Source organism: Talpa occidentalis, unplaced genomic scaffold, assembly GCF_014898055.3.
Source record: "Talpa occidentalis isolate TD23 unplaced genomic scaffold, MPIMG_talOcc4v2.1 talOcc4.7, whole genome shotgun sequence".
In the NCBI taxonomy this organism is placed as follows: Eukaryota; Metazoa; Chordata; class Mammalia; order Eulipotyphla; family Talpidae; genus Talpa; species Talpa occidentalis.
The window spans coordinates 65606953-65634354 of NW_023605083.1; the positions used below are offsets into that span (position 1 = coordinate 65606953).

Sequence of the window (27402 nt, forward strand, 5' to 3'; positions counted from 1 at the left end):
GGACAGATTTCATCAAGTGCCCAAGAGATCAGAAATGTGGGGGCCAGAGGCCACTGTTAAAATCCTACTTTTCCATTTGATAGGGGAGTAGCCACTCAAAGGTCATTGGACTGCTCTGACCCACCCCCAGGGTGCCCTCCAGTGAGCTAGTGAGTGGGAAAGCCTGTTAGCACTTACTGTGTCAGGCACCATGCCACGGCCTGTAGGGACTATGCCATCAATTTTTCACAGAAATGCTGTGAGAGTAGGCAGCATAAGTGAGTCTTGTCACTTCACTGATGAGGAAACAGAGGCAGGGAGACCTTAGGGAAGCAGGGAGAGGGAGAGCCAAGATTTTATTTTTGCAAGTCTGCCTACGAGGATTTTATTCCTTGTGTGACTGTCTGCAGTACAGAATTTGTAGGAGATTGCACTGAAAAATAGATTTAAAAACCTAGAATTTTTACAGAGGATTGCATTGGAAAAGAGACATTAAAGCATCTTGTAAACCACGAACCATGAGATGTGGAAATGTAGGACGAGAAGGTGAATCTTCACATGTCAATTTTCTCTGACCTTATTCAATTTGGATCAAATTGGCTCTCTCCCTGGCTGGGCTTTTTTCTCCTCCCCTCCCCAGCTGACTCCCCTCCCCACCTGACTCCCCTCTCTCCTTTCCTCTCCTTTGTGACATGTCTCAAGCACATTGGCTTTGTGGGACTCAGGCTCAACAACAAAAGGCAAAACAGCAGCCGAACAGAAAAGTACTTGTGCTTTTATTAAAAAACAACAACAACAACAAACAATCAGGTACTGTCCAGGCGTGTTTTGGAAAAGAAGATCTCTTAAAAAATCCTTAGTTTTCATCACCACCATTATTATTATATTAATAATATTAATCATATCCTTAACATTAAAACAGTATTGCTTTTCTGGATTCTGTTGTATGAAATGTAAAAAACGGGACGACTTCCAATGACACATATTTAATCACTGCTAACAAAAATAATCATAATTAATTATACAGCTTTGTGTAAAATACAGCTGGTTCTACAACAAACTACCACTGTACAGCCTACCCCTTTCCTGTTCCCAGAGCCACCCAACAGGAGGAAAACCATGTGATGCTGTCACTGGAGGGTTCTTTGTTGAATCAAACAACAAAACAGAAACCTGCTGGAGACGGTCATCTTTGGTGCGAAGGAAGGAGTCGCCGAGTGGGGGCCCCGGGCTGCTGCCCCTGGCTGTGAAGATTCATGGCCAACTTTCACTCCTGCCAAATGCCCAGCTGAGGCCTGATGGTTGGACTGGATGGACGGAAGCTTTGGTAAAATTCTTTCTCTCTCTGGGCCATACTCTTCTCCCTCCCTGTTGTCCCTGGAATTTATGCCCGTTTGCGCCTGCCTTCAAGGTTTCGGAAGTTGCTGGGTCTCAGCTTCATTTCAGCAAACTGGATAGAGTATTCGTGGCCCTTCCAGTGGAACCAGTTGACACCCTGTGAAAAAGAAAAGCTCTTGGATGACTGTCCATACGGCAGGCAAGGTGTTCTCTGGCCACTGCTGATTAGTGCACGGAACAAAACATGTTCAGTTTGACCTTGACTCTGTGATGGCTCACAGCTGTTTCTTGCCTGTCTACTGTCTGCACTATGCAAACTTACATAGGGGCTGAACTGGACCCACATTTTTACTTGGAATTGCTTGAATTTTCAATGCACTTTGAAATACCCTCTGGAAACAAAATGGCGGCTGCTGAAACTTGTCATCGTGAAAAGAAATGGAACTGAGAGAATTCACATCCTGAGGGGAAGTTATAGAATTGGATGTGGGGGAAGAATTTCCATGGAGTATTTAGATTGGGGTTTGCATGGAATGTCAGAAAGCACTTTCCTGGGATACTAGTTTGAACCCTGACACATAGGGTTAACTCTTAGCGCTCTTAAGAGAGAGATGATCTTGAACAGTCATCAACCTCTTCAGCTTCCTTGTCTTTTTTTCAGCCTACAGTCTGATAATGACAATCTCGAAAGGATGACACAAGATTCCATGAGATTGTGAGGAGCTACCCACAGTGCTGGGTGATAGTAGGTGCTCGCTTTCTTACTTTCCTAATCTCAAGTAAGGAGAAATTTTGTCATTTGCCAAAATGGATGCAGCTGGAGGGAAGGAGGTTAAGTGAAGTCACCAGCAAAAAGATCGGATTTTTTTCACACATATGAGGAGTCTAAAGAAATAGGGCAAAGGAACAGACGAAACTATTCAACGAACTAAAAAAACCCTAGAAATCTGACTACAAAACTGAGAAGTGGGGGCGGCGTGGTGATATACATCAGAAAAGGTGTGACCCCAGGCCCCTAAATCACATACAGTGCTGTAAACCAATGTTACTTAGTTCAATAAAAAAAATACAAGAAAATTCTGTGTCTGCCATTGTGGGGATGACGTTCAGCATCTTGTGTGGTACAGAGAAATGCCAGGACCCAAAGTGGGGGTCTCAGGGTCTACTTCCCACTCCACTCTGACCTCAGGAGGTCATCCTCCAGGCTCACTCATGAGTCATACAGTGAAGTGACTTAGTATGTGGTCTTTCCAAAGTGTTGCTGGGGTCTGGAGTGGCTCCAGGTCAGGATGAGGTGGCAGTGCCCTGGGCTTGTATCATCCCTCCTCACTGAAAGGGCCTCCTCTTTTACCTGCTCTCATTTGAGGTTCAGACAAAGATTCTATTCAAGGAAAACTTTCTATGTTTAAAATCCACTGGAGCAGTGGCGCTCCCAGGTTAGCATGGATTAACACAGGTGCTATTTCTATGGCCTGACCAGACCTGCCGTGTCACTTAAATTTGTCCATGTTGTGTCAGGAAGGAATATGACATACTCCAGAGTTCCTGCCTCCTACTCCTGGCTGGAATGGAGGGACCACACTGCTCTCCCATCACCTCCAACTGGCTTCCAACCCTGCCTGGGACCATCGCCATTCACTCACCTGACTGTGGTTGTTGTCCCCATATCTCCCCATCAGATTGACACGGTGACAGTTCTTATACCAGAAAGCCCCTTTGTAAGACAGGGCACAGTTGGTGATGGCTGAATCTGTATCCTTGTCGAAGGTAGAGAAGGACCTGCCATTGTGGTAGGCCATCGAGTCACCTAGGAGAGAGAGAGAGTGCACCTGAGAAATCCCGGTGGGAGTGTCTCCGTGAACTGTGAAGGCAGAACCGGGGTGACCACCAAAGAACCCTGAGGTGGCCTGGCCTTGAACACTGGGCAAGAATTAGGATCACACTTGGAGTGGATGGATGTGAGGGTCACGCTGAGGCCTCCCGTCTACTAGATAGAGCATATTGTGGTAGGATGGGGGCAGCAGGGGTCTTTGGAGGGTCCGGCTTTCTGTCCCATGACTTTTTTTTTTAGCTCTTAATTTATCCTTGACCTTGGTTATTTGACCTGGAGTTGGGGGTAGGTCAATTGACCATGCTCAAGCCAAGGCTCTTGCTGAACCTCTGTTTTCTCATTAATAAAAGAGAACCTGGGACAGTGGGTGTAAAGATGTATGCTAAACAGGCTGGGTGGTATGCAAATAGCTATGATGGCTGTTATTTTTATGATTATTTTTTCCAATCCCTTTACATAAGAGAGCTCAGAGAGTAAGATGAGACATCTGCATTTAATTACAGCATGCATTCCCTCACCCCAATATCAGTATTTATAGCCATACTTATAATTACCTCTTCAGATATCGGATGTCACAAATAACCTGCCTATCATACAGTCATTTTTAATGTATTGACCTGTCCAGTGCTCCCAATTCTTAGACCAAAAGCCCATTACATAGTGTGCCACTTGGCGTTGGTTGTGTAGTGCCCGATACTGAACAGGAACATTTAAATGTCCTTTTGCTCTGTGTCTCCTGACTCCCGAACAGCCGGTGCTGTGCATAAGGATGTCAAGACTCCGAGGCATCCTCCTTCCATATTAAAGCAAGTTGTTAAGAGGAGGTAGATGCCTTCCTACCAGACAAAGCCAGTGAGCGCGTGAGGATGGCAGGTGGTTACTGAGTAGACAAGATGTTCTGCTGAGGTGAGGCTGGCTGCCTGGGCACAGGGAGGATGCAGGACAAGGGCCATCTGAGCAAGGGCACAGTGCTGCTCTGTCTCTCCCTGGGGAGCAGGATGGGCGGAGGCCACATTCCTGCTGCTGGTGGCTCCGCTTACTGTGTAACAGTATCCTTCTTGCCTGGAGGCTCTTCAACCAAAGAGGTATTTATTGCCAGGTATAAAAAGTCAGAATTCTTTGAGGGCAGCAAGAATGAAAACAATTTTTGCCCCTGGGTTTTTCTCTTCATTACCACCAGACTGCCATCTCTAAAGAGCCTGGTCCCTCCTGAGGTTGAGCCTGGCTCTTGCCAAGTCTTTATCTGGATGTTTTCATCTATCTGGAAGTTTTCACGCAGGGCTCAGAGAGGTTGGAAATATGCCATGGCATCTGTTTTCATAAACAGAACTGGAAAAACCACCCCAGCGTGGGCATGAGCCAGGCACACTCTCAGGCCTGGTCCTTCCTCATTACCAAGTACACAGGCTGCAGCCAGATTTGCACCCAGACCCACCTTGTGCCAGGTACTTCACCCTGAGCAGATTACCACACTTTTCTGAGCCCGGCTGTCCTCATCTGCACAAAAGCCATGTATCTTCATGCACACAGATATCATTTCAAGTCAAGAAATCCCTAAGACCTGAGCTAGATTATGTACCAGACAAGGGCTGAGAGGTGCATAAAAGATCGTGAGTCCTGTGCATGGGGGTGCAGGCTGAGTCTGGACTATAGCCTGCAGGGATGTATTAAAAGCAATTCAAGCAGTATAGATATGGAGGGGATTGTCTGCTGCTCAGAGTGCTGTTGACCATCAACAGTGGCTTCACCAGGGACATTTAATTCAGGAAATGTGGCATCTCACCCTCAACCCAGGTACCCCATGTCCGTCAGCACCTGAACATTAGCAGGATCCCCCGTGGGCCATATGCCCTTGATACATTTAGAAGTATTGGATTAGATGAGTATGAAAGCCCTGAGAGACTCTTTTTCCATCAGTCTACAACAGATACCATAAAGGGAGAAGAAAAAAAAGACATTCTGTGAGTGGTGGTAGCTAAAAATCAGTCTCCATTGTCCATATTCCCAACCTACTCTACATTTCAGTGACCAAATGTCTCCCCAACTTGTCCAATTCTAGTTCTTCTGGATGAGTACCTAGAAGAGTTCTAGGATGGATTCATGAAGGTAGGAGTGACACCTGGAGGAATTAGCTAAAAACACCCAGAAGCTCTGTGGCTTGGGGGGCTCCATACCTGCTGTCCCGCTGTAGCCCTCCACCTTCAGCTTGTAGCGTGTCTTGGCATCGCCCACGCTAAACTTGTCGTACACGGCATAGGCAGCTTCCCCATGGTCCTGCAGGTCCACCCGGAGCTCGTACTGTCCTTGGGCTGTTATTTTGTTCAGGTTGTCCAGCCCTGTGGGTGACAGGGGAGACCATAAGTCCTCTCTGCCCTGTAGGAGCAGCAGCTAAGCCAACTTTAAGGAGGTTGGTGTCGTATACACTGGGATGCAATTCAGCCTGCTCCTTGCTGGTGCAACACCTGGCAGGATACCTGAGGCTTCTAAGCTGCAGGTGACATCCCCTTGATATCTTTGTCCTGCTGATCTCTTAGTGTATTGTGATGAACAAAAGAAAAAAGGCAGAGGAAGCAGCTTTTAAACTTTTGCTCCTTACAAGCAGAAGGCAGAGGATGATAGGAGGACAGATACTCCCTGGGCAGGTCCAGGCACACAGAGCCAAGTCCCTTGTGGGCAGGTTACAGGAAGTGGGAGTTGGATGGCTGCATGGAGGAGGGTACTGTAGTGTTGGCTTGGGGCATTACAAATGGCAGCTCAACTGCCTATTGCTAGATTCCTACACACCGGTGACTTCAACTCTCCAAGGCTCTGCTGCCCCCGTGCAAGATGGTAGTTATGTTACTTGCAAGGGGCTTGTGGCTTAGAGGTTTTTGCTACAGGAGCCCATTTCAGCCCTGGAGCCCAGAATGAAAGCAGTTAATGCTGTCAGTGAGGATGAGTCTATTAATGGTTCGGGGAATGATTTACAGTCACGCTCATTCGTAAGATCTCACAGTTTTCTCCCTGTTGACCTGATTTTTGTTTTTAGGTAATATTCTGTGTCTACTTCCAGTGCCATTGTTTCCTTCCTAATCCTCTCCTCCCATGAAGTCACTGTGGGTTAGGACACATGACAAGGAGGACAGAAATGTGGTGCTCTGAGGCAGGGCTGCATTACCAAGCCAGAATTCTTCTCTGCGGTCCCCAAACCCAGCAGCATAGGCCTTCCAGTTCCGGTAGAAGTCCTCGTGTCCATCCTTGCGTCGCAGGAACACCTGCAAACATGAGCAGTGAATCTGGCTGCACTCAGCTATTGAAGGAGAGAGGGGCCATCTTTGGCAGGTGGACTGAGCCCCCTTCTCTAACCCTAACTCCTTTCCTTACTTAATTGCATGTGACTCTGCACTTGGCACCCCCCTTTCTGTGCCTTGGGATTCTCACCTGATAAATTGGGGTTACAAACGCCACCCAGTTTAGCAAATGCAACACTTTGGTGAGGCCAGGTCCATACTGGGGATGCATGTGTGTGGGGGCTGAGGATCTGGGCACCCTCTGTACTTTTGGCTCAATTTGCTATAAACTGCTCTAAAAGATAAAGTTTATTCACTACAAAGATGCTACCCAGCCTGTATGGTAACGTATTGAAATGATTGGTATGAAACAGCATAATGTCTGATAACTATTCCTGATAGTGCTAATTACTGTACATACTGGACTTGTCCACTGCTATTTTTATTACAGAGTTCTTTGGGGGAGCAAATGAGATAAATTATAAAAAAAACTTTTTTTTTTTTAACCCCCGGCTTCTACACCATCTCCTTGTTGAAGAGATAATTCCTGAGCTACTTGATGCCTGTCTCCGTGTGCCCAGAGGGCTGGGAGGAGCTCCTTGCCCCTTGGCCTCTGCCCTGATCCTGCAGGCCTGGGAATGGCACTTACAATCCAGCCGCCCCCGTCAGAGGTCATGTCACAGAAGACTTCCAGAGCCTGGGTCTTGTCGCCGTTGAGATAAATGGTGTAGAGGCCCGAGGTAGTGTCTCCATTCAGCATCGCCTGGGAGCAGTCCCTGGGGAATGGGTACAGGAGTCCAACTGCGGGAGAAGAGGGCAGGGTGAGGCTCCCAGGGCCGGGGCTGCCTGTGGCAGGCACCTTGCATCGCAGCTCACTCCTCTGGCTGGATGCCTGTGACAAGCAACTCGACTTCCTGGAGCCTCTGTCCCTCTGCGCAAGATGGGGATAAAGCTATTGGCAGGAGTGCCTAGAGGCTCAGAAGTGGTGGGTATCTGTGGCCCGTCTCAGCCCATTTTGTTGGTGGAAGCCACCTATGTTCTCAGTGGGAGGCGAGCTGAGCCATTGTGAGGGGCCGGTGTCAGGCTGGCTTCAATCTACCTGAACCAGACAGGCAGCACCAGGGGGGCACCCAGGTAGCATCTGCTGGGCACCCAGGTACCAGCCAGGATGGCTGGGTTTCTCACACCCATTGGGTGGCTCAGGGAACTCTATTAGGCTGCATGTATCGAAGTTTCTTCAGAGGCTTCTGAAGTCAAAGACAAGGCCTCCAGTCTGGGTCTTGCCGCTCCCTTGCCCTGGGACACCAGCGAAGTGACTGAACCTCTGGGAGCCTGGGAACTTTCGAGGGATAAAGCAGAATCCTGGGGACTCCCCAGGGCAACAGTGCGATGTCAGACACTACCAACTCAATAGAGGTGGGTCAGCTTGAGCTTGTGCTGAGTAGGTCAGCTGGGCACCTGATGGCCACAGTGATTCTTTATTATGATCTGATCTCCTCTCAACCTACCCCTCTCCCCATCCTAGTTTCTATCATTCGCTGTTTCCTGGTTCATCTCTGGGTCCTGGTCTGAGAGCATTTGAGGGCACGTTTATGTTTGTGCTCCCGGAACCTGGTCTAAGAGCTGGCAAAGAGGTACCTTGGCCTATGCACCTCTCTTGGCAAGTCCTACAGTGGCATGAAAAGGGCAGGAGTACACTGTGAAAAGGTACTGGGTACACTGTGTATTCATGGTCAGGGCTCGCCAAAGGCTGCCTCCTCCCTCTCTCAGAAATGGAAGATGCCTTGAATTCAAGGTTCACCTTTGCGTTCTGCAGAGCATGCCAGTGATAGCAGGCAGCAGAGTGGTTCCCTGGACCTGGGACACTGAGCCCAGCTCTGGCTCAAGAGGTGAGCCGTTTAAGGTTATTTAATCTCTGGAAGCCTCTGTTCTCCCATCAGAAAACCAGGCAGGCTAATCCTGGCCCATTCTGCCAGCTTGGTGGCAGAACTGTTGGTGACTTGGAACATGAATGGGCTTTGTAATTGCTGACATGCTGGAGTAGAAAGAAAAGGAAGCCAGACTTATATTAAGTCCTGACAACAGGCTACACACTGGGCTAGGAATTCAAATATAATGCAAGGAGCCTCACCAGGTCCTTGTAAGGAAGAGATGTTGTTAAACCCATTGTGCAGATGAAAAAACTGAGGTTCTTAGAATGGATGTGACTTTCTCAAGTCACCAGAGCAAGTGGTGGAGATGGGATGGAGCTAGATGGTCTCACAACTGCTCCTCCTTCCCTTTCACCATGAGGTCCCATAACCCCCTGCACCCACATTTCCTGGGCTCTCAGGCAGTAGCAGGGAATTGATCTTTTTCTGAAATTTCATGGAAAAACTTAAAAGTAGCAGTTAGAGGAGAAGCAGTGGGTCAATTCAATCTCACAGAGTTCCAGCTCAAGGCCCAGCTGCTCCCTGAGCCCCTTACTTGTGGTGAAGATGATCTGGACCAGTTTGCTCTTCAGAGGCCCATTCAGTGCCTGGATCTTGGCCGTGTAGTGGGTGGATGGGGTCAGGCCTGCCAGACTGTAGGAGGTAGTATCTGGACCCACAATGACTTTCTAAGGACAGAAAAACAAGAATACAACATCTTTTGGCCAGGTAGATTCTAAGGGAACAGATGATACACTCATTCCTTTATCCATCTAATCAAGCATTCACCTAATAAGAACCCATTGAATCACACTCTGTGCCACGTTCTACGCTCGCTGCTGGGGGGGTCAGAGGTGGGGAGAATGTAGCATAAGCAAAGGGCCTGGAGCCAGAAAGGGGCAGTGTGCATTAAAACAAGGAGGCAGTGACCTACCTCAACCCTACCAGGTTCAAGAAGGAGAAGTGGTGGAAAAAATGGGCAAAGATCAGATTACAAAGGGCCTTAAATGCCAACCTACAGAATTTGAAGCTTTTCATTATAAGGAATGAGGATTCCTGAAAGATGACTGAGCAAGTGAATGACCATCTAAATCTGGTGGCAGAATCACCAAAGGACAAAAAGTTTAGACTTTGTGACAGTTACATCACTAGTCCCTAAATATGGCTCTTTAACCATGGCCTTCTGGGTAGCTTCAAAATAATGTAATACCTGGCTCCAAGCCAGATGGACTGAACCAGGAGTATCAGGTTGGACCTGGCCAGGTGCGTATTAAGAGGCCCCCCAGAAGATTCAGATGCACAGTAAATTTGGGGAAGTGATCAGTTTCTATTTGCAACAGATCTCCTTCTAGTTTCCAATGCCTATGGGATCACCTTTTAGCAGGTGACCTTGGTTTCTGGGATTAGAACTCAACCTAAATTCATAAAACCCAACCCAACAGTGGTTTCTTTAACCTCAAAACATAGGCGACCGGTTCAGGCAACAACGAGTCAGTGTGGGGGCACCTATAATGTTCTCTCACATCCTCATCCTCACAACTGGGCAGGTGATGCTGTCCTCATTTTTACAATGGGTGGAGCTGAGTTTCTGAGAAGCCAGGAGACTTGCTCTCATAATTTATTGGTGACAGGGGATGGTCTTGCATCCTGTCTCCCAACATTACTCCAGGACTCTCCCCTCTTACGCCAGCTTGGGGTTTTTTTTTTTTTTTTTTTGCGTGAAAATATAATGTTGGTTACATCACAATAACATCTTTAAAGACTCATCACCCAAAGCAAAGAAAGTCAAGGAAAAGATGAACACCTGGAATTACATCAAACTGAAAAGCCTCTATAAAGCCAAAGAGACTTTAACCAAAACAGAGAGACACCCCACTGCTAGGGAAAACATCTTTGCATTCCAGTCAAGGATAAGGGACTGATCACAAAGATATACAAAGAACTCACAGGACTCAACAAAAACAAAATAAATAATCCAGCCAAGAAATGGGCAGAAGAACTTAAAAGACACTTCTCCACAGAGGAAATGCAAATGGCCAACAGGCATATGAAAAAATGTTCAACATCCTTTATCATCAAGGAAATGAAAATCAAAGCCACACTGAGATACCACCTTCACCAGTAAGAATGGTGCATATATAAAAAAAAAAACAAGCAACAAATGTTGGCGAGGATGTGGGAAAAAAGGAATTCTCCTACATTGCTGGGGGGAGTGCAAACTGGTCCAGCCACTGTGGAAAGCTGTGTGGAGGTTCCTCAGTCTACTAAAAATGGAGCTACCATATTACCCGACAATTCCTCTACTAGGGATCTACCCAAGGGACAAAATAACATTGATTCAAAAGAGCACTGTACTTCTATGTTTATTGCAGCACTATTTACAATAGGTAAAACCTGAAAACAACCCAAATACCCCAAAATAGATGACTGGATCAAGAAGATGTGGCATATATATACCACAATCAAATTGTGGAATATTGTTCAGCAATCAAAAAAGATGGGATCATGCCATTCCCAGCAACTTGGATGGAGCTGGGAGCAATTATGCTCAGTGAAGTGAGCCGGGAGGAGGGAGAAAAATAATGGATGGTTTCACTTGTAGCAGGAATATAGGGGAACCAGATAAGACATCAGTGTGAAAAAATAACAGTACAAAACACAACAAAGCAAATACAGACAATTATAAATCAGAGACATCCTGCAGGGGAGGAGGAGGGAGAGGGATCAGAGGGAGGGAGGGGGGAGCACAGGGGACTGAGGTGATGGTGCACAGGTATATTGGTGAAGGAAACTCGATGGGGACTATACCTGAGGGGGTGGGGGGAAGCAAATGTTGTTTAAAAATGAACAATGATGTAAAAAAATAAAAATAATAAAAAAATGTAAAAAGAAAATATAATTTTGGGGATTAAACATGGAGAAAGTGAATTTGGGTGAGCGCCCATTTGACACCAGAGACCCAGTGACCTCTACGTGGCCTCTAGGTCTGGTTTTTGAGGAAGGATCTGGTGTGAAGCAGGTTTCTCTGAATTACTTGGGGATACAATTACCTGTCTTCTCTCTAGGCTGCTGTGCAAAATCATTTTCTAGGTAGTTGGGAAAGATAGAATTGAGACTCATGACATCAGGTAAATACTGAGTCCCTGAATGCCTGATCGGGAAGGGCTCTTAGATTTTGGATGAGTCCAATGCACTGATTTCAGAGATGCGAACACTGATACCCAGGGAGGACAAAAGACTTGCCTCCATCAGCACAGTGAGATAGTACTTTGATAGACCAGCTTCATGCAAGGTCATTACAGTGACTAGAAATGTATGTCTCCTCTGGTTAAACATGGCAGATCAGGCCTGCCACTTTATCTCTGCTTGCTTGTGATCCCCACCAAAATAAGAGTAAAGGAATGTTCAGTATAAACCCACACAGATCAGGGCAATGGCAAGGGAGATAGCAACAATCACTACAATTGAGGCGGTGGGGTGGAGAAAGCTGGGGACTGAGTGGATGAGCCTGGGACAGGCTGGCTGGGAAATTCCGCAGAGCCTGCAAGTGCAGGAGTGGAATGTATACAAAAACCAAGATGCTTTGAAGGCCAGTGTGGGGTGCAGCTGAATAAAATTTGTTTGAAAAGCTTTTTTTAAGGAGCAGATCCCAGTTCTTGCCAATGCCCTTGTCTGTCCAGATCAAAGGTTGAGGTTTACTGCCTGGACCACTTAAACCAGAGAGGAGACTCTGTATTAAAATCTACCAGGTTCAGCTGTGGGGGAGGCCAATGTGCTAACTGGCAACAGCAGTGAAGGTCTGTTGTACACAGCAGGAGCCCAGCTGCCTTCTCCAGGCAAGTCCTGGCAGCCTGTTTTGAAGGGTGAGAGTACTCTCTGGGGAGGCTGTTAGTTTAAAAGAAAAGGCTGACATACCCTTGGGCCTCCCTGGTGGTGCAAGGGGTTAAGCGCTTCACTGTGAAGCAATCTGCAGCCTCTGCAGCATGAGTTTAATCCCCTGTCTGGCCAGGCAGCAATCCATATGGCATGGCAGACTTCTCCTGCCTCGCCCGCTGCTCCCCTCACCAGTGTATTTCAGTAGATCTGCCTGTTCTGTTCCCTACTGTGTCCCTGGTGAATCCTCTCACCCTCCGCACATCTGTCCTGTACCCCAGTTCTTGTATACATAAATGAATAAATCTTTTTTTTTTTTTTAAAAAAGAAATGGCTGACACATCCAATACTGGGAGTTCCCTAAAGAAATTGCTCACTCACTTCACGGTGAGCCCCATAGTGGACAAACCTTGCCTATGCCGTAGGTATTCCCAACCTGCTGTTTTGTCCTTCACTGCAGTCCAAAAGGAGCAACAGACACTAGGTGGAAGTCTCCAAACCAAATTAACCTCAAGAGTGAAACAGAAGCAAAGAACTTGGTGGAAATAGTATGCAGATTGTACAATAAACCACCAAAGACATATATTCTTGGAAATGAAGAGAAGATGCTATGCAGAAAAAGATGAATGTGCAGAGAATAGGGAAAAGGTTTTGGAAATATAAACTATGATATCCAAAATGAGAACTTCAACAACAAGCACAGAAGGTAAAGGTTTAGGAAAACTCTTTCACTTGAATCAAGGTTTAAAGTTATTTCAAATTAAGAAGGAATTGAAAAATAGTTCCTGGGTAGAGAATTCAAGTAGTGTGAACAATTTCTGTGAACATTATTAAGCGCTGATGTTATAAGCATGTGGGAGATAGATTTTGGCACATAAAGGAAGGATGCCAGCGGCAACATAATGTATATGGCAAAGATGTGGGAGGAGCTCTTGGTCTGTGCTCAGCATTAAAGGACCCAGTATCCAGTTTCCCAAATGTCCTCAAGTCTTGTGAGTAGTGGCTTGACCTTGGCTGGCTAGCCACACTGGGGTCTGGTTAAAATGAGAGCGGCTGGAGCATATGACTCAGAAGTCCTGGCACAACGTCCTGTCCCTAATTGTTTTCAGCTCCCTACTTGCACTAGAGCAGAGAAACAGGATAATTCATCCCTCCTTGGAGGATCATGAAAACCTTTTAACCAGCAGCGGGAAGTTGTTTATAGACTTCAGGTTACCTTGACTGTACCATCCACGGATTCATACATCAACAGGTAACCTGTGACAGATGCCCGGGGGGGTCGCCAGGTGAGGAGGGCAGTTTCTGACTGAACCTCGGAAGCAGTCAAGTCTCTTGGAGCATCAAGGTCTGAAAAAGACAAGACATTGAACATCAGCTAAGTCAGCCTGGGCAGGACAACATTCCCTGGGCATGCAGAGGCGTGAGTTCAAGTTCTCACCCTACCATAGGGCCCACAGGACCTTGAGCTGAACCTTCCTACATGAGAGGATGGAGTCACATGATCTCCAAACACCGACTTCTCTGTGCGTCACATCACTCTATGGGCTACTGTCCCCGCGTCCAGTGTGGTCTTGACTGACCACGGGTGACGTAGGTGAAAGACAGCTGTGAACATAGGTACCGACCCCCTCATTCCTCAGTAAGAAAACAGATGAATGCTGACATTGGCCCCGAGCCCTTTCCCTGCTTGCTGCTAAATGTAAAAACATCTCAATGTATAGGAGCCCGATGGGCATCTTAGAAAAACCTTCCTGAAAAACCTTCCTCTTAGAAATATTCCCCAGCACAGAACATGGATCATTGGATGCTGGCTTTAGGGTCAGAGCAGTCTGCTTTTCCACTTAAAAAGCCTTCCCCTTAAAATCCTTTTCGAGTCTGTGGGGAAAACCAGGTCATTTCAGTTCGAGAGGAAATGGGGTGTTTCTTAAGGTCCTGGCTGAGGGGGTCCTGGTGATGCTGGAGTCGCCACACTGCAAGGACCTGACTTCAGCAGGAGGAGGTGGCGAGGGTTACAGACGTGCCTTCTGGCTCTCGAGTCCTCGTACCTGTGGTGAACTTGGTGGTGAGGGTTGAACTCTTCTGGGTCCCTTTCTGCGCGAAGATCCTCAGCGTGTACTCTGTGGCAGGCTCCAGTTCGGCCAGCGCGTACTCCACCGTGTTCCCGGACACCGCGTGTATCATTTCTGGCACTGAACGTGAGACACACACAGCGGGGCAGTTACCTCACCCTGTCTGAGCCATCGGCGGTCTTGGCCCGCAGCACACGCACCTACTTCTAACACAGAAACTCTCAGTGACCCTGCAGAAAGCAGGTTGGCTCTCAATGACGCACACCCCTCGTTCTCTTGAGCACGTACCTCAAAGGCAAAGGATTTATCATCTGGAGACTGGATTTTTCCAGGCACCAAATCAGAAGGAAGGGAAACTGGGGGTCAGGAGATTTTTCCACATGGATGTTGGCTGGGTCAGCTTTGCAGCTGAGGTATGGGGACCAGCCAGAGGGGAGTAGCAGGTAACATCTCCAACTTTCCAAACTTAATTTCTACCATGGCTTGTACTCCCCTCCTTTCACTTACTTGCATGTTCTCTAGTAATTTGCCAAATACTGTCAGATCATTAGGCAGTGGCAGCCACAGGTGAGCCTGGTTACTGCCTCTCCAGCTCAGCCATTGAGAGCCAGCCACGGTGTCTAGCGATACGCTTACTTCCTCATCACATGCAGTCCACCAACCTGGCTTGCTAGGCATGGAGGTTTCCCTGGTCGTGGGGCTTTTAGCAATAAAACTAGGGAAGTTCCAGGAAATATTGGAAGAGCTGGTCACTCCATCTCAACCTCCATGATCTATCCTCTCTCTTCTGGCCTACATCCTTGGCTAGACCCCCATCCAAAATTTGTGTGATTCTCCTGAGCAATACTTTGAATTATCTAAGTGAGACAACATCTTCCCTGACTTGACAGTTTTTTGCTCATGGGGAATATTTAAGTATGAAGAGTAAAAACATAAAACCGATTATCCCTGTCCCGCTCCGCTTCTTTCCACATTTGCTTTGTCCTCAGAGGGCTTTCCTAGGTGGCTGCAGGGGGGAATTGAGATTTCAGACGCTCCAGGCACAATGCCCTCTCCTGTCAGGGAAACTAAAACAACACTGAACCATCAAATAGGAGATTTACATCTATTTTAAGATTACAGTAGTCACTTTTTTCCCTAGAGAGCTCATTACAAAGGGACCCCCTCATTTATATTGGCTTTTTTCCCACTGAAAAATTGTATTCAGGTGTTATCTATAGAAAGTTCCTAACCTTTTTTTTTTTAAAAAAATTATTTATTTATGCATACAAGAGCTGGGGTGCAGGCCAGAGGTGTTGGCAGGTGAGAGGATTCACCTGAGACAGAGTGGGAGCAGAACAGGCAGATCTACTGAAATACACCACTGAGGGGAGCAGCAGCCAAGACAGGAGAAGTCTGCTGTGCCATGTGGGTCAACTTCCTGGCCAGGGATTGAACTCATACCAGAGTGGCTGGCGATAGCTTTATAGTGCTGAGACTGCACCACCAGGGAGGCTCAGTTCCTAAAATTTAAATTTACGACTATATGCATACACACATACACATGTGCACACACACAAGGGAAACTACTCAGATCAAGGCATAGAACATTCTAGCACACAGAAGGCTTTCCCTGGGACTCTCCCCTGGGACCGTGCCCCTAGAGTGGGACACTCTTTTTTTACTGTTCTGATGACTCTGGTTGGCAGATGCCTCAAACAAGTGTTTAATATGCCAATGCACTACACTAGCACAGATGGTTGCGAAGAGAAGGAAAAATACTTTCTGATTTTTCAATCACATTTGCAGCAATTGGCCTCTTCTGTGGCCCCTGAGAAGTCCAGGTTCCAAGCACCACCTGCCCAAGATGCCAGACTCTCAGACAGGACTCTGTGTTTGTAAGGGACCTGACGATGCTGCTTCCTGCAGAGGGCGGCACACACTCACAGGCAGAGGGACTGACAGGCTGGGGAAACACTGAGGCTGCAGATGTCCCCTTGATTTTCTCTTAAATGGCCGACTGGACTCCCTGATGTTTGTGTCGTTTTACTCTAGGGCCTCCCCGGGCATCCTGCGAACAGGACCCTTCACACTACACCCTCCTGCCCCAGCCCTGACCCGTGAGCCTAACCTTACATGGCAATTGAGAGAATTTTTATCATCCTGAACCAAATGTGGCAGGGGGAAGGGAGCACAGGGAGCATTTACAGCAGGACAGACACTCCTCAGTGGGGAACGGCTCAGACACGACCTTACCTCTCTCTGCTGCATAAGAGATGACGTAAGTGTCCACGGGGGCGATGGCTGGCTGCCACATGGCGAAGGCCTCCGAATCAGTGATGTTGGCTGTCACCAGGCCGGAGGGACCATCCACACCTGCAAAGAAAGGTAGCGACATGTTGGAGAGAGGTCATCGCGGGACAGGGGACATCAGACCTCAGTGGCTCTCTGTCTGCACTATTCCTGGACACCTGGTGTGGGGAGGAGTTTGGGGTCAGCTGCATACATGGAGCAGAGTTCTAGGTGTGGAGCCAGATGACCTGGGTGTGATCATAATGCCTTCCTCCGGTGCCTGGGTTGCCTTGGGTCTCTCTTTCCCCTCCCTTATCCTGTCCAATGAGGATAACAATTGTCTGGCTTTATCCTGACTGGTATTGTGATTTTCATATGTTACATGTGGAAAGGTATCGACTAAACTGGAAAGGACTGAACACATGGCAAGGTTTATCTTTACTTCATGTCGATCTGCAGGACTTTGAGTCACCCCTCTGGTTAGGTGGCCTGCAGAGAAAATGGAGCTGGGTTCTGGAGCCCCCCCGGTCCCGGGCTCTTCCTTGGTTTCTTTGTCTAGTGTCAATGTGCCCTTGAATCGTTTCTTTTCTCCAAATCTCATTTGTCAAGCGTGTTTGCTAGATGGAACCTGACAATGTGTGTGAGATACGCTAGGGGTAGGCCTCTCAAAAATACAGTTGTCTTAATATGACTATTAAAGTGATTTGGATCTTAGCAATAACTTCTGAGTGAGTGGTACTAAGCAAACAACCATATTCAAAGGATCTTGCCCTTTTTACCAGCCCGCTTCTATTACCCAGTATCCCTTTCTCAGCAAACAGCCTAACCATGTCCAATTCTCTCTGGCGTTGGCATTTCCTACTCAGTGATTGTTGGCTCCATCCCCGGGAGGATGAGCACACTAGTGGAGGCTCAGTTCACAGACGTGGCACCTGAGCTCAGGAGATACAATGACTAGGAGGTGCAGAGTCATCTGGAAGCCCCACTGTCCATTGCCAGTTCCTTCCCATTTCATCAACCACATACAGAAGCCCGTTGGACTGACCAGGACAATGGGGACTTAGGGAATGCACCCAGCTTTTGTCATCTGTTGCCGTGGAAATTTCAAGAATGAAAGATTTCCATGGGGAAATAATGGCCTGTATGACAGGGTGGGCAGGACACTGGGATCACATGGGATGTCTTAATGCATATTATCAGCTTTTTTAGACTATCAAGATATTGTTACAGTTTCCTATGAGGCCTTTTCTTTGGATCCCTTAGTGGATTAGCCTGGATAATTGCTCATATACCAAAGGATAAATTGTTAAGAGAAATGGCTCTCTGAAGAGAAATTTTCCATTTCATTCTCCTTCACTGCAATTCATTATTTCCTCCTCCTTACAGAGTGCTGTACAAATGGATCTGTAATAGGAAAACAATCCTTTAGTTTTAGAAGAACACAGAGTATTGAGTTAGACTGACCTCAGGTCAGATTTGCTTCTAGTATTTACTGTGTTAAGTGTCTTTGGCCAAGGTATTCAATTTCCCTGGGCCTGAGTTGTTTCCTCTGTGAAATGGGAGAGCTAGTAGCTGCAGGCATTACACGGGAAGGGTTGAAGGACAATGCCTGGAATGCAATCACAGCCAAATCTAGAGCAGTTGCTTTAGAGCTTCACCATTCCCTGAAGCCATCACAGGTCTATGGGAAGCCCCTGCTTTGAAGCCTCCTCTCAGTGGTCCTGTGCTTAGCAGGGAAGGGCAGGAGGGGGCCTGATGTGCATAGTCACTTATGGGTGCTTTGCTTACAGTTTCATGTGACTCTTAGAGCACATTGCAAAGGAAGCAGAATTGCACCCATTTTACAGAGAAGGAAACTAGTCTCTTAGTCTCTAAAGAGGTCTACAGAGATCTAGAAGGAAGAGCCTTGGGAATTCAACCCAGGTGAGTGTGGCCCCAAACTTGTCCTCTTTCTTTCATAGAACCCCAGGAAATGGAGGCCCTGGGGGGTCAAGGATGCCATCCAGGGCACCCAGATCATAAGAGAGGCCATGGATAGGTCAGAAATGAGGCCTCCATTCCTCTGAATACAGTCCACTGTCTGCTAGGATTTCTTCAATGAAAACTTTTTTTGCCAAGTGCTAGGTCAGGAGCAATGGCCCTGAGGTGAGAGAAGTACCTGTGCTGAATGAGCCCGACACAGGTTCACTCTCCTCCAAGCCCTTCATGGCGACGACGCTGACAAGGTACTCTGCTCCCGGGAAAAGCTTCACCAGCCTGGCCTGGGTCTCTGTTCCATCCACAGTCACCACTGAGGGTGAACCTGCAACACCAGCAGAGCAAGGTTGGATGGTGAACCTCACTGAACCCTCTTCACTGTTGTCCCAGCAATGGGTGTATCCGATTTGAAATGAAACTCTATCTCGATCCAATACCATTTTCTTGACTTCTCATTTGCACCTACCCTCTGGCATAAGAGAAGAGGTCTTACTTTTTGTATAATGCTTTTTCCATTGGTGCCGATGCCAAAATTCAACCCAGGAGAGGAAAAAACATGAAGTCATCATGTACTAAAAACGGCAAGTTTCCGTTCAGTAGAGAGCTGGCCTCCTGTGCAAATGTTACTTCTTTATTTTTCCCAGAAAGAATATGGGAAGCTCACTATATAATGTAGAGCTGATCTACTTAGTCCATTGTCTTAGGAGTATCTAGAATCCCTTCCTAGCAGAAAGTCTGTTTAAGAAAGAAGATGGGGGCCTCCCTGGTGGCACAGTGGTTGAGCGCTGGGTTTTGAAGCTGCCCTCAGCCTCTGCAGCGCCGGTTCGATCCCCAGCTGCTGGCGAGGGTCCCACATGGCACACAGACCTCTCCTGCCGTGACCACTGCTCCCCTTAGCAGTGTACTTTGTCAGTCTGATTGTTCTGCTCCCCGCTCTGGCTCTGGTGAATTCTCTCACCCTCCTGTGCTTCTGACTGTACCCAGTGCATGTATAAATAAATAAATAAATAAATCTTTTTTTTTAAAAAAGAAAGAAGATGGCCATGGTTAATTGAGTTTGTATTCTTATATTAAAAAATCCCAACATGTTTTACTTCTTAGCATTTCAGGGCTAGTAAGGAGTTTGTACATCAACTGGTCCATCTGGTCCAGAGATGCTACAGCATCCCCTGACAGCTTCTGACTATCCTTTTTGTAAACTCACAGGGAGCGTAACTACCTGCCCAGTGTTTCCAGATAGATCTGACCATGCTTCACCCCATGAGTTTCCATTTCAGCCCCTGTGCTCAGAACTTGAAATCCCAACTCTGCTAAATCACAACTCCCCATCCCACATGGAGACAAACAGTGTTGAGACCAAGAGCAAAGCCTCATGTCTATTATGATCAAGACCATCTTTTCAGATGAGTATATAGAAAGAGAAAAAGGGGCCTCCCTAGTGGCGCGGGGGGTTGGGACACAACCTATGAAGCAGTCTGCAGCCTCTGCAGCATGAGTTCGATCCCCAGCCAGCCAGGGAGCTACCCACATGGCACAGCAGACCTCTCCTGACTCAGCCGCCGCTCCCCTCAACAGTGTATTTCAGTCAATCTGCCTGTTCTGTTCCCCACTCTATCTCTGGTGAGTCCTCTCACCCCCCACGCCTCTGGCCTGTACCCCAGCTCTTGTATGCATAAATAAATAAACCTTAAAAAAAAAAGAAAGAGAAAAAGGTCAATGTTTTTAGCGTCTTCTGTATTAAGTGTAAACAAGACTGGGGATAGAATCTTAGCATTTCAAGGCTGGAAAGGGTTTTTATAATATGACCCTTCTCAAGGAATTTCTCCCAAGGACATCATAGTTTTTCCCGATGGAGTCTATCCAGGTGGTCTCAAGTAGTTGACTACTATAAAGAAGTAGTTGGTGCAGCCCTAGGTCTTTTCCACTATTCCACCTAACCCTGGACTCCTCCTGCCCGTCCCCTCTCCTACCTCCTGCAACGGGCACATAGGTAATCCGGAAGCTGTCCACTGGGGCCGTCGGCGCCATCCAGCTGACAATGGCCGAGTTTTCAGTGATGTCTGAGAAAATGATTTCCTTCGGGGCACCCATGGCTGTCAAGGAGAAAGCACAGGAGAAACTCAGAAACAGTTAAGTATCTTGCTCATCAATGATTCTGCCTGGATTCCTGATCCAGGAAAAGAGCACGTGGATTCTGCATCTGAGCCACAGCTTTTTTTTTTGTGGGACCCTTGCCTGCCGCCGGGGAACGAACCTGCAGCCTAGCAGCCCAGCGCTCAACCGCTGCGCCACCAGGGGAGGCCCCTGAGCCACAGCTTTAGGATGGAGAATATGGTGATCAAGTCATGACTTGATGGAAATAATCCTTGTTCATTCAGGTGGGGACCCGGTTGCTGTACGGCTGCTATGTGGTCTCCTTCAAGGTCAACACCACAGCGGCTGACACTAAGGGAGTGAGGGAGAGTGGGTTCCCAGCTTGGCACTTGCCTCCTTTTGAGTTTTAACATTTTTTCACATCTTTGTAGTCTAGTTCTTGTTATCAAATAATACCAAGACATAAAAATTGTACAATTGCTTGACATTTAGAAGGATTCATCCTCATTTAGAAATCCCTAAGAAAGGTGGGACTGTAGCCATTTCACAGAGGCATAAACTGAGACTTCTCCAGTGAACATTCTTGTGGTGTAACCTTCTGGGTTCTAGGACTGGGCAGTACAGTGAGCTCAGCCCCGGGATCCTGGAAATAATATTCACATGGAAACTGACCTTGACAAACCCATTCCCAGAACTGGATAGAAGTCCAGAGCCAGGGGAGCAACCTCAGGCCCATTCCCAAAGCAAACACCCCGCGAACATTGGGTCTACCTGCAGGGAAAGCCTTGTCCAAGGGACCATTTCTGCTATGTCAATACCTCCCCCCAAAAAAAACCCTATTTCTTTTGGCTTTTCTCTGTGTGATTTTTGGCCTTGCTTTTTGCCCTCTTCAGCTGACCATGCTTATCCAGAGAATTCAGGAAATAATTTTCAACTCTCCAGGGAGCTCACTTCCTCATCTTTTCCCCTCTCCAACCCACGTTGATCATAAGTCCTGAAACTCACAGCCCACTTTGGGGAGGGATTTTTCTTTCTCTCCATTTCTTTTTCTCTCCTACCACTTTTACAGTAACCTAGAAGCCACCCCCAGACTCTGCGACTGCTAGGCTTGTTGCCCTCTCCTTTGGAAACCACACATGGGTTCTGGAGCCTGGAAGATCTTGAGTCAGGCTGGGTAAACTGGTGCAGGTCCCTTTGCTTCTGCGATCCTCAGTTGCTCCATCTAGCCAGAGGGAAAAATTAAGCCCACCCCCAGAAATATGTTGAAGTTTAGTGGAGGTGAGGGATGTAAAATCCCAGCACAGAATCTGGCCCACAGCAGGAACTCAGAAAAAGTGATCATCTTCTATTTTCTTTCCTCCATGACTCTTTCCTTCCTGGGCCACCCTGGGTTTTGAAGTAGCCCTTAGGAAAACTCTAGATGAGGCAAACTGAGAAAACCAAAACCTCAGCGAGGTCTATAAATCCAGCCACTGAGGCTCTTCTGCTGTGAGCCTGATTGCTCTGGTCCCAAGGTTCACTGCTGTAGGGCCTGGCACAGTTTACCAGGGTGGCCACAGCTTTCTTCTCTAGGTGCCAGTTTTCTCATCTTCAAAATGGCAGTAGTATCTGCTCTGCCTGGGAGGACCTAAGAATGGATAGCCTCCTCTGTGACACTCTCCTGAGGGATGTGCCTGAACAAAGTGACAGCAGGGAGACACCCACGTTAGCCTCTGGGAACGGTTAAATGGTGGTGGAATGCCAGGGTCAGCGGAGTAATATTTTTGCACAACAGAGCTTCCTAGATGGAAGACTGTGTGTTATCTTGGTGTATCTCCTTCTGTTATAAATAGGGCCTGCAAGTCTCCAGCACCACAGCAAACAAGGCAGCTGCTAGGAACCTGATGGAGGGGCCTCACAAAGAAACTACATCATAGCTACCAAAAAGCTGGGGAGATACAGGCAAGGCCATTTCTCTGTCTCTTTTTCTAAGTAAACTCTTGATTTTCAATTAATACTCTTTTAAGTAAACACCTGGCAGTGTTAAAATCTCTCAAGGAGATTAAAGGGGGCTTTTATCTCCTCTCCTAAAAAGTTACCTCCCCAAATCTGGAGCAAATGTCTTTAATTATGTGAACACCAACAATGATTTTTAAACATGTATTCTCCCTTCACATTTTTGAATGATCAATAAAAATACATGATGCCCTGTGCTACAGTAAGGAGGTAGCTCTTATCATCAGTATGGTTTCAGAAGAAGAATTTTGGTGTTAGACTGACCTGGCTTTGAATCCCATTCTGTCTTTACTGGCTAAAAACACCTTGGTCCCCTAGTCCTCAGTTTTCACATCTGTGAAATAGGGTTACATGGGGTACTTTCTGGGTCTGGCAGTGTTGTGGTGACTCAATGAGGAAAAGTGTGTCATCTGCCTGCTGCACACAACACAAAAGAAGTGCTTGGCTCTATTTGGTGCTTGTCATCTTTCTGCTTGGTGGGAGAAAGTGCTAAAAGCACAAAGAATGAAAAGCCTGGTTTAATAGAAAAGGTGGTTACAAGCATGGTGTCTGCATGCACCTGCTGGTTCTGGCTCTGGACACAACGTCTCTGTGGTATGATTCTAGGTGCCTCTAAGCTGGAACCCAGTGGGGGAATTGAGAGGCTACTTGGCTGGGAAGGTGGGGTAGGCTTGGAAGGGGCGGTTCTGGGAATTGGGACAAGGGCACTGACTACCTCACTAACATCAGGAGCTGAAGGGAGCACAGGCATGTATGACTGTGGGTGCCAGTGGGGACAGGTCTAGGAAGGTCCAGGGTCCTCACTGACTATGAGATGGCCTCTAGGAACATCCAGGAGAGAATAAAAGCATCACCTTTGTGACTGGATTTTGAACCATATTCTGTCAATTCTAGGGACCCTCAGGGGGCATGTGACATTTAACTCACTATAGGCCAGAGAAGTGTCTGGCAAGTCTGGCCTTTCAAAGGGGGAGGAGGTTTTAGGATATTGCAAAGAAGTGGTTCAAAGGAATGAGGAGAAGAGGATTCATTGCCCAGGTAGGACTGACAGGTAGGAGGAGCAAAAAAATCCTAACCTAAGTGCTCATCAGTTGGAAACGGTCATATATTTGCATTATCTACATGATCTATTAATCAATAAGAAACACACACACATACATACAGTGTGGAAAACAGTGTGGAAAAGTGGGTGTGCCATCCATTATGCCAAAAATTTTGAAAAATAAAGAGCATAGATTTATGCCTAGCTTTGTCTATTTGTGCAGAATATTTCTGGAACAATACAGAATGAAGTGGTGATACGGGCTTTAGATAGAGCAACTGGTGGCAGCGACACAGAACAGACTTCACTGTATATCCTTTAACTTTTGAATTTTGATACAGTGATGTGTTAAAAATAAAATTTCTATTAAATACCCAAACATATTACTGCAATGGGCAAGGAAGCAATGCTAAATTCTCAACATTCACAATCTATTTAAACCTCTTTGGTCTTTGAGTAAATTCTGTTTGCCAGGTGAGGGAACTGAGCTCAGAGAAGATAGGAGACTTGCCTGATGTCACACAGCTGGTAAGAGGTAGGATTAGCCTTCAAGGACTCTGCCTGCAGGCTGCAGGCTTAACCTCTAGGCAGCACTGCTTCTAACTGCCCTGTCATAGCTACTTCTAGATGGAAAAAGAGGGACAGGATATGCAGACAAGGGTCTACCGCAGTGTGAGGGATGGAAAAACAAAAAGGAAACCTTATGTAACTGATGAGGTGAAGGTGGGAATTAGACAGCTGTTATTCTCAAGTCACCTCTCGTGTCCTTTTTCAGTACCAGGACACAGGCATGCAGACAGACAGACAGTCACACACTCAGACACTGCTCTTTGGCTGTGAGATGCAAGGCTCCAGAAAGAGGAATCAAAGAGGACCTTTCTGAAAGATCAGTATCTGCTTTTTGTTTTCTTTTGTTCTTTGAAAAAAAAAAAAAAAAGCTCATGAGTATTAATTGTCCTCTAGCTTTACAGATTAAGGGTCTCTAGAAAAAAAAATCTGCAAAACAAAATCAGTGATCACAAGTAAACTTTGAAAAGCAGTGTTTATAAACCAAGTTCAAAAGCAAGCTCTGCTCTGATCTGAAGCTGTTTTATAGGCAGCCACAGAGAGGAGAGAAGACCTGCCCTCTCTCCCAGGACGGGGTGTCTGTGGTAGTAAGAAACAGGGTTGTTGTTTTTTTCCTCTGCGGCAATGGCTGCTTGGATCTCAGCATTTCCTCCACATCTACAAATACTGATTAAGGGTTTACATGTGGCTTCTTGGAGCTCACTTGCTCCTGAAACTTGACATCATAAAAGCCCATCTTTGGATAAAGAGTAGAAGCTTTGTCTCATGGTATGCCCTCTGCCTGACAGAGATGATAAGTATGTGTAGCTGCTGGTCATCCAGCTGCTTCTATTTCATAGTATTAAAGTAAGTTGACTTTGGGTTCTATCCTAAATCTGTCTTGTAGGCAAAGCTTTTCACCTTTCTTTCTGGGCCTTGGAGTCTTCATGTTCAAACAGGACCCTATCACCTCTCTGGTGACTCTGTCAATCCTTCCTCTGGTCCCTTTTTGAAGGGGTTAGCTCTAGAGAGTGCCATTTCTAGATTTCCTATTTCATGAAGGAATTCATCCCATATATTACTTAACTTTCTTTTTTCCTCTAAAAAGTCATGTCAGCCTTAGTAGTATTATTGTAGTCATGCTGTTAACTGTCTTTCTCTTTCAAACAACTCATATCAAAAAGGGTTTGGGTTTCTCCTTCCAGTGCCTTTTAGAGTTGTTATGAATATCAAATAAAAATGAGTGAGCTTTATGAAGGGAAGATTCATCTGGCCAGCTCCCTCTTTTGCCTTTCTGATCAGAGTATTGATTATTCACACATAGTAGTTTATAACTATTACTCTTTGTGGGTTGACATAATGCTTCACCACCTTAGCCTGCATAGTCATTCAAACATTGAACCAAAGAACAAGGAAGTTTATCTCTGGATAAAATGAGAAATATGAGAAATATGGAGATTGCAAAGAGAAGAAAAGGTCTTTGGAATTTATAAAAAGGCAGTAATTATAATGATGACAACTAATGACAATAATGAATATGTTCAGAGGCCTCATTTGCTGATCCCTTGCTGTGTGCCAAGCCCTCTGCCATGGTATTTTCATGAATTCTCTCATGCAGTCCTCACCACTCTATTAAGTAACTGACATCATACTCTTATGCATAAACATTTAGCAAATTGCTGATTTTACCATCGAGGGCCAGGCTCTGAACATAACTCATCTGTGTCCAAAGCACATGTCATTTTCCAGCCCTGTAAGAAGACCCCAAGTCATGCCTTTTCTCTGGTCTCTGGTTATTTACGGTACCTGTTGTTGCTACAGCACTGACTGGCTGGGATCGCCTTCCATTGCTTATTCCATAGAGTTCAATTTCATATTCAGTGGCCTCTCTGAGACCTATTATATCCCTGGTACGTTCAGGGGCAAGTAGGGTTATTTCCAGTGGCTCAGACTGCTTTTTAGTATCTCTGATTTTGAGAACAAAACTGTCGAAGACCCCTTCATCAGCTGTCCAGGACAGACGGAAACTGTCTGGGGTGGCATCTGAAACCAGAAGGTTGTCAACTTCTGGCTCGGCTTCTAGAGTGGAAGAGAATGGTGGAAGGAGGAGAAAAAACATCATTTTACCGGCCAGTACAATCTTCTCTCCAGTGGGGGTATCAATATGCAGTGATGCCCCAGCTCTCAGAGATAGAAGTGTCCTGAGATAGCAAAAATAAATTATTCAATATGAACAAGCTTAGGAGTTTAAGGAGAGGGAAAGATGGAGTTGACACGTTCAGTAAAAGTCAAGTAGATGCTTGCATCTATGAGTTTTGTCTACATGTAATTCTATAAATCCACATCTGGATTCAGCATTGGCCCCTCCCATGCATTATTAAACAAGTTCAAAGTCAATCACTTGTTTACATTTGCTCTCTGTCTTCCAGTGGCTGAGTGCCATTCACTGTGAGACCTTTTCCTTTTCTTTTTGAAAAGACAAATAAACGAACATTAATGATCTGTAGAGCTGCCCACAATGATATTTCCCTTGATTATATTTCCCTTGATGCTGGACAAGTTGGCTTTTAAAATTTTATAAACTTTATGATATCTTTGATTGTTTTCCTTAGAGAAGTTTTATAAAAGAAGGCTCCTACTCTGAACTTGCTTAATGGTTTTTAAACCACTAGGTAAGCGTTCTGTTGGCAAAACTGAGGCTGACCCAAATATTATATTGGATAGACTTAACTAGACAAAACTCAATGTCAAGATAAATTTACAACTGAGTTTCCCAAAGTATACTCAGAGCAAACTAGTCCTGCTCGAACCGCTTCCTTAAAAGGTACCCATTGTCAAACTGCTTAGGGAAATCCCTTTTGGAGAGACATTGGGATGTTCTAGATGCAAAGCCTTGTGGTCAAAAGACCCACTGTGGAACTCTGTTTACGTTGGTGTTTCTAAAACTTATTTGCTAATGGAATATATCTTCAAAGTAGGACCTTTGAACATCCTGTAGCACTAGTACTCTCTAGAAAGACTTTGGGAAACACAGATTTTTTTTACTGTTATAAGTTGTTAATTGCTAAGAATTATTAGTCTTAAGAAAATTATGGATTTAGTCTGTGTTGAAGAAACTCTGTGATATTAGTGTTTACCAACACACACATTCACAGTTGAGGAGGTCATCTGATAAGTGTCAAAACAACAGATGGCAAAAGTAAATAAG

General features: G+C 46.2%; 1 protein-coding gene across 5 annotated transcripts in view; it reads right to left on the reverse strand.

Annotated features, from left to right (window-relative positions):
* Positions 1-752: 752 nt before the first annotated feature.
* The window catches only part of TNC (tenascin C), a 91744-nt gene continuing 65094 nt past the window's right edge, over positions 753-27402 (reverse strand). For 4 of the 5 annotated variants that reach the window (XM_037492261.2, XM_037492260.2, XM_037492259.2 and 1 more), the window contains 12 exons: positions 26001-26273; positions 20488-20610; positions 18699-18842; positions 16505-16624; positions 14246-14389; positions 13417-13547; positions 8884-9016; positions 7067-7218; positions 6306-6402; positions 5323-5484; positions 2961-3124; positions 753-1474 (listed from right to left, as the gene is read on the reverse strand). In XM_037492261.2, coding sequence (XP_037348158.1) covers positions 1364-1474; positions 2961-3124; positions 5323-5484; positions 6306-6402; positions 7067-7218; positions 8884-9016; positions 13417-13547; positions 14246-14389; positions 16505-16624; positions 18699-18842; positions 20488-20610; positions 26001-26273 — 1754 coding nt within the window. In that variant the 3' untranslated portion in view covers positions 753-1363. The remainder of the gene's footprint in view (positions 1475-2960; positions 3125-5322; positions 5485-6305; positions 6403-7066; positions 7219-8883; positions 9017-13416; positions 13548-14245; positions 14390-16504; positions 16625-18698; positions 18843-20487; positions 20611-26000; positions 26274-27402) is intronic. The other variant, XM_037492264.2, reaches the window with a different exon arrangement.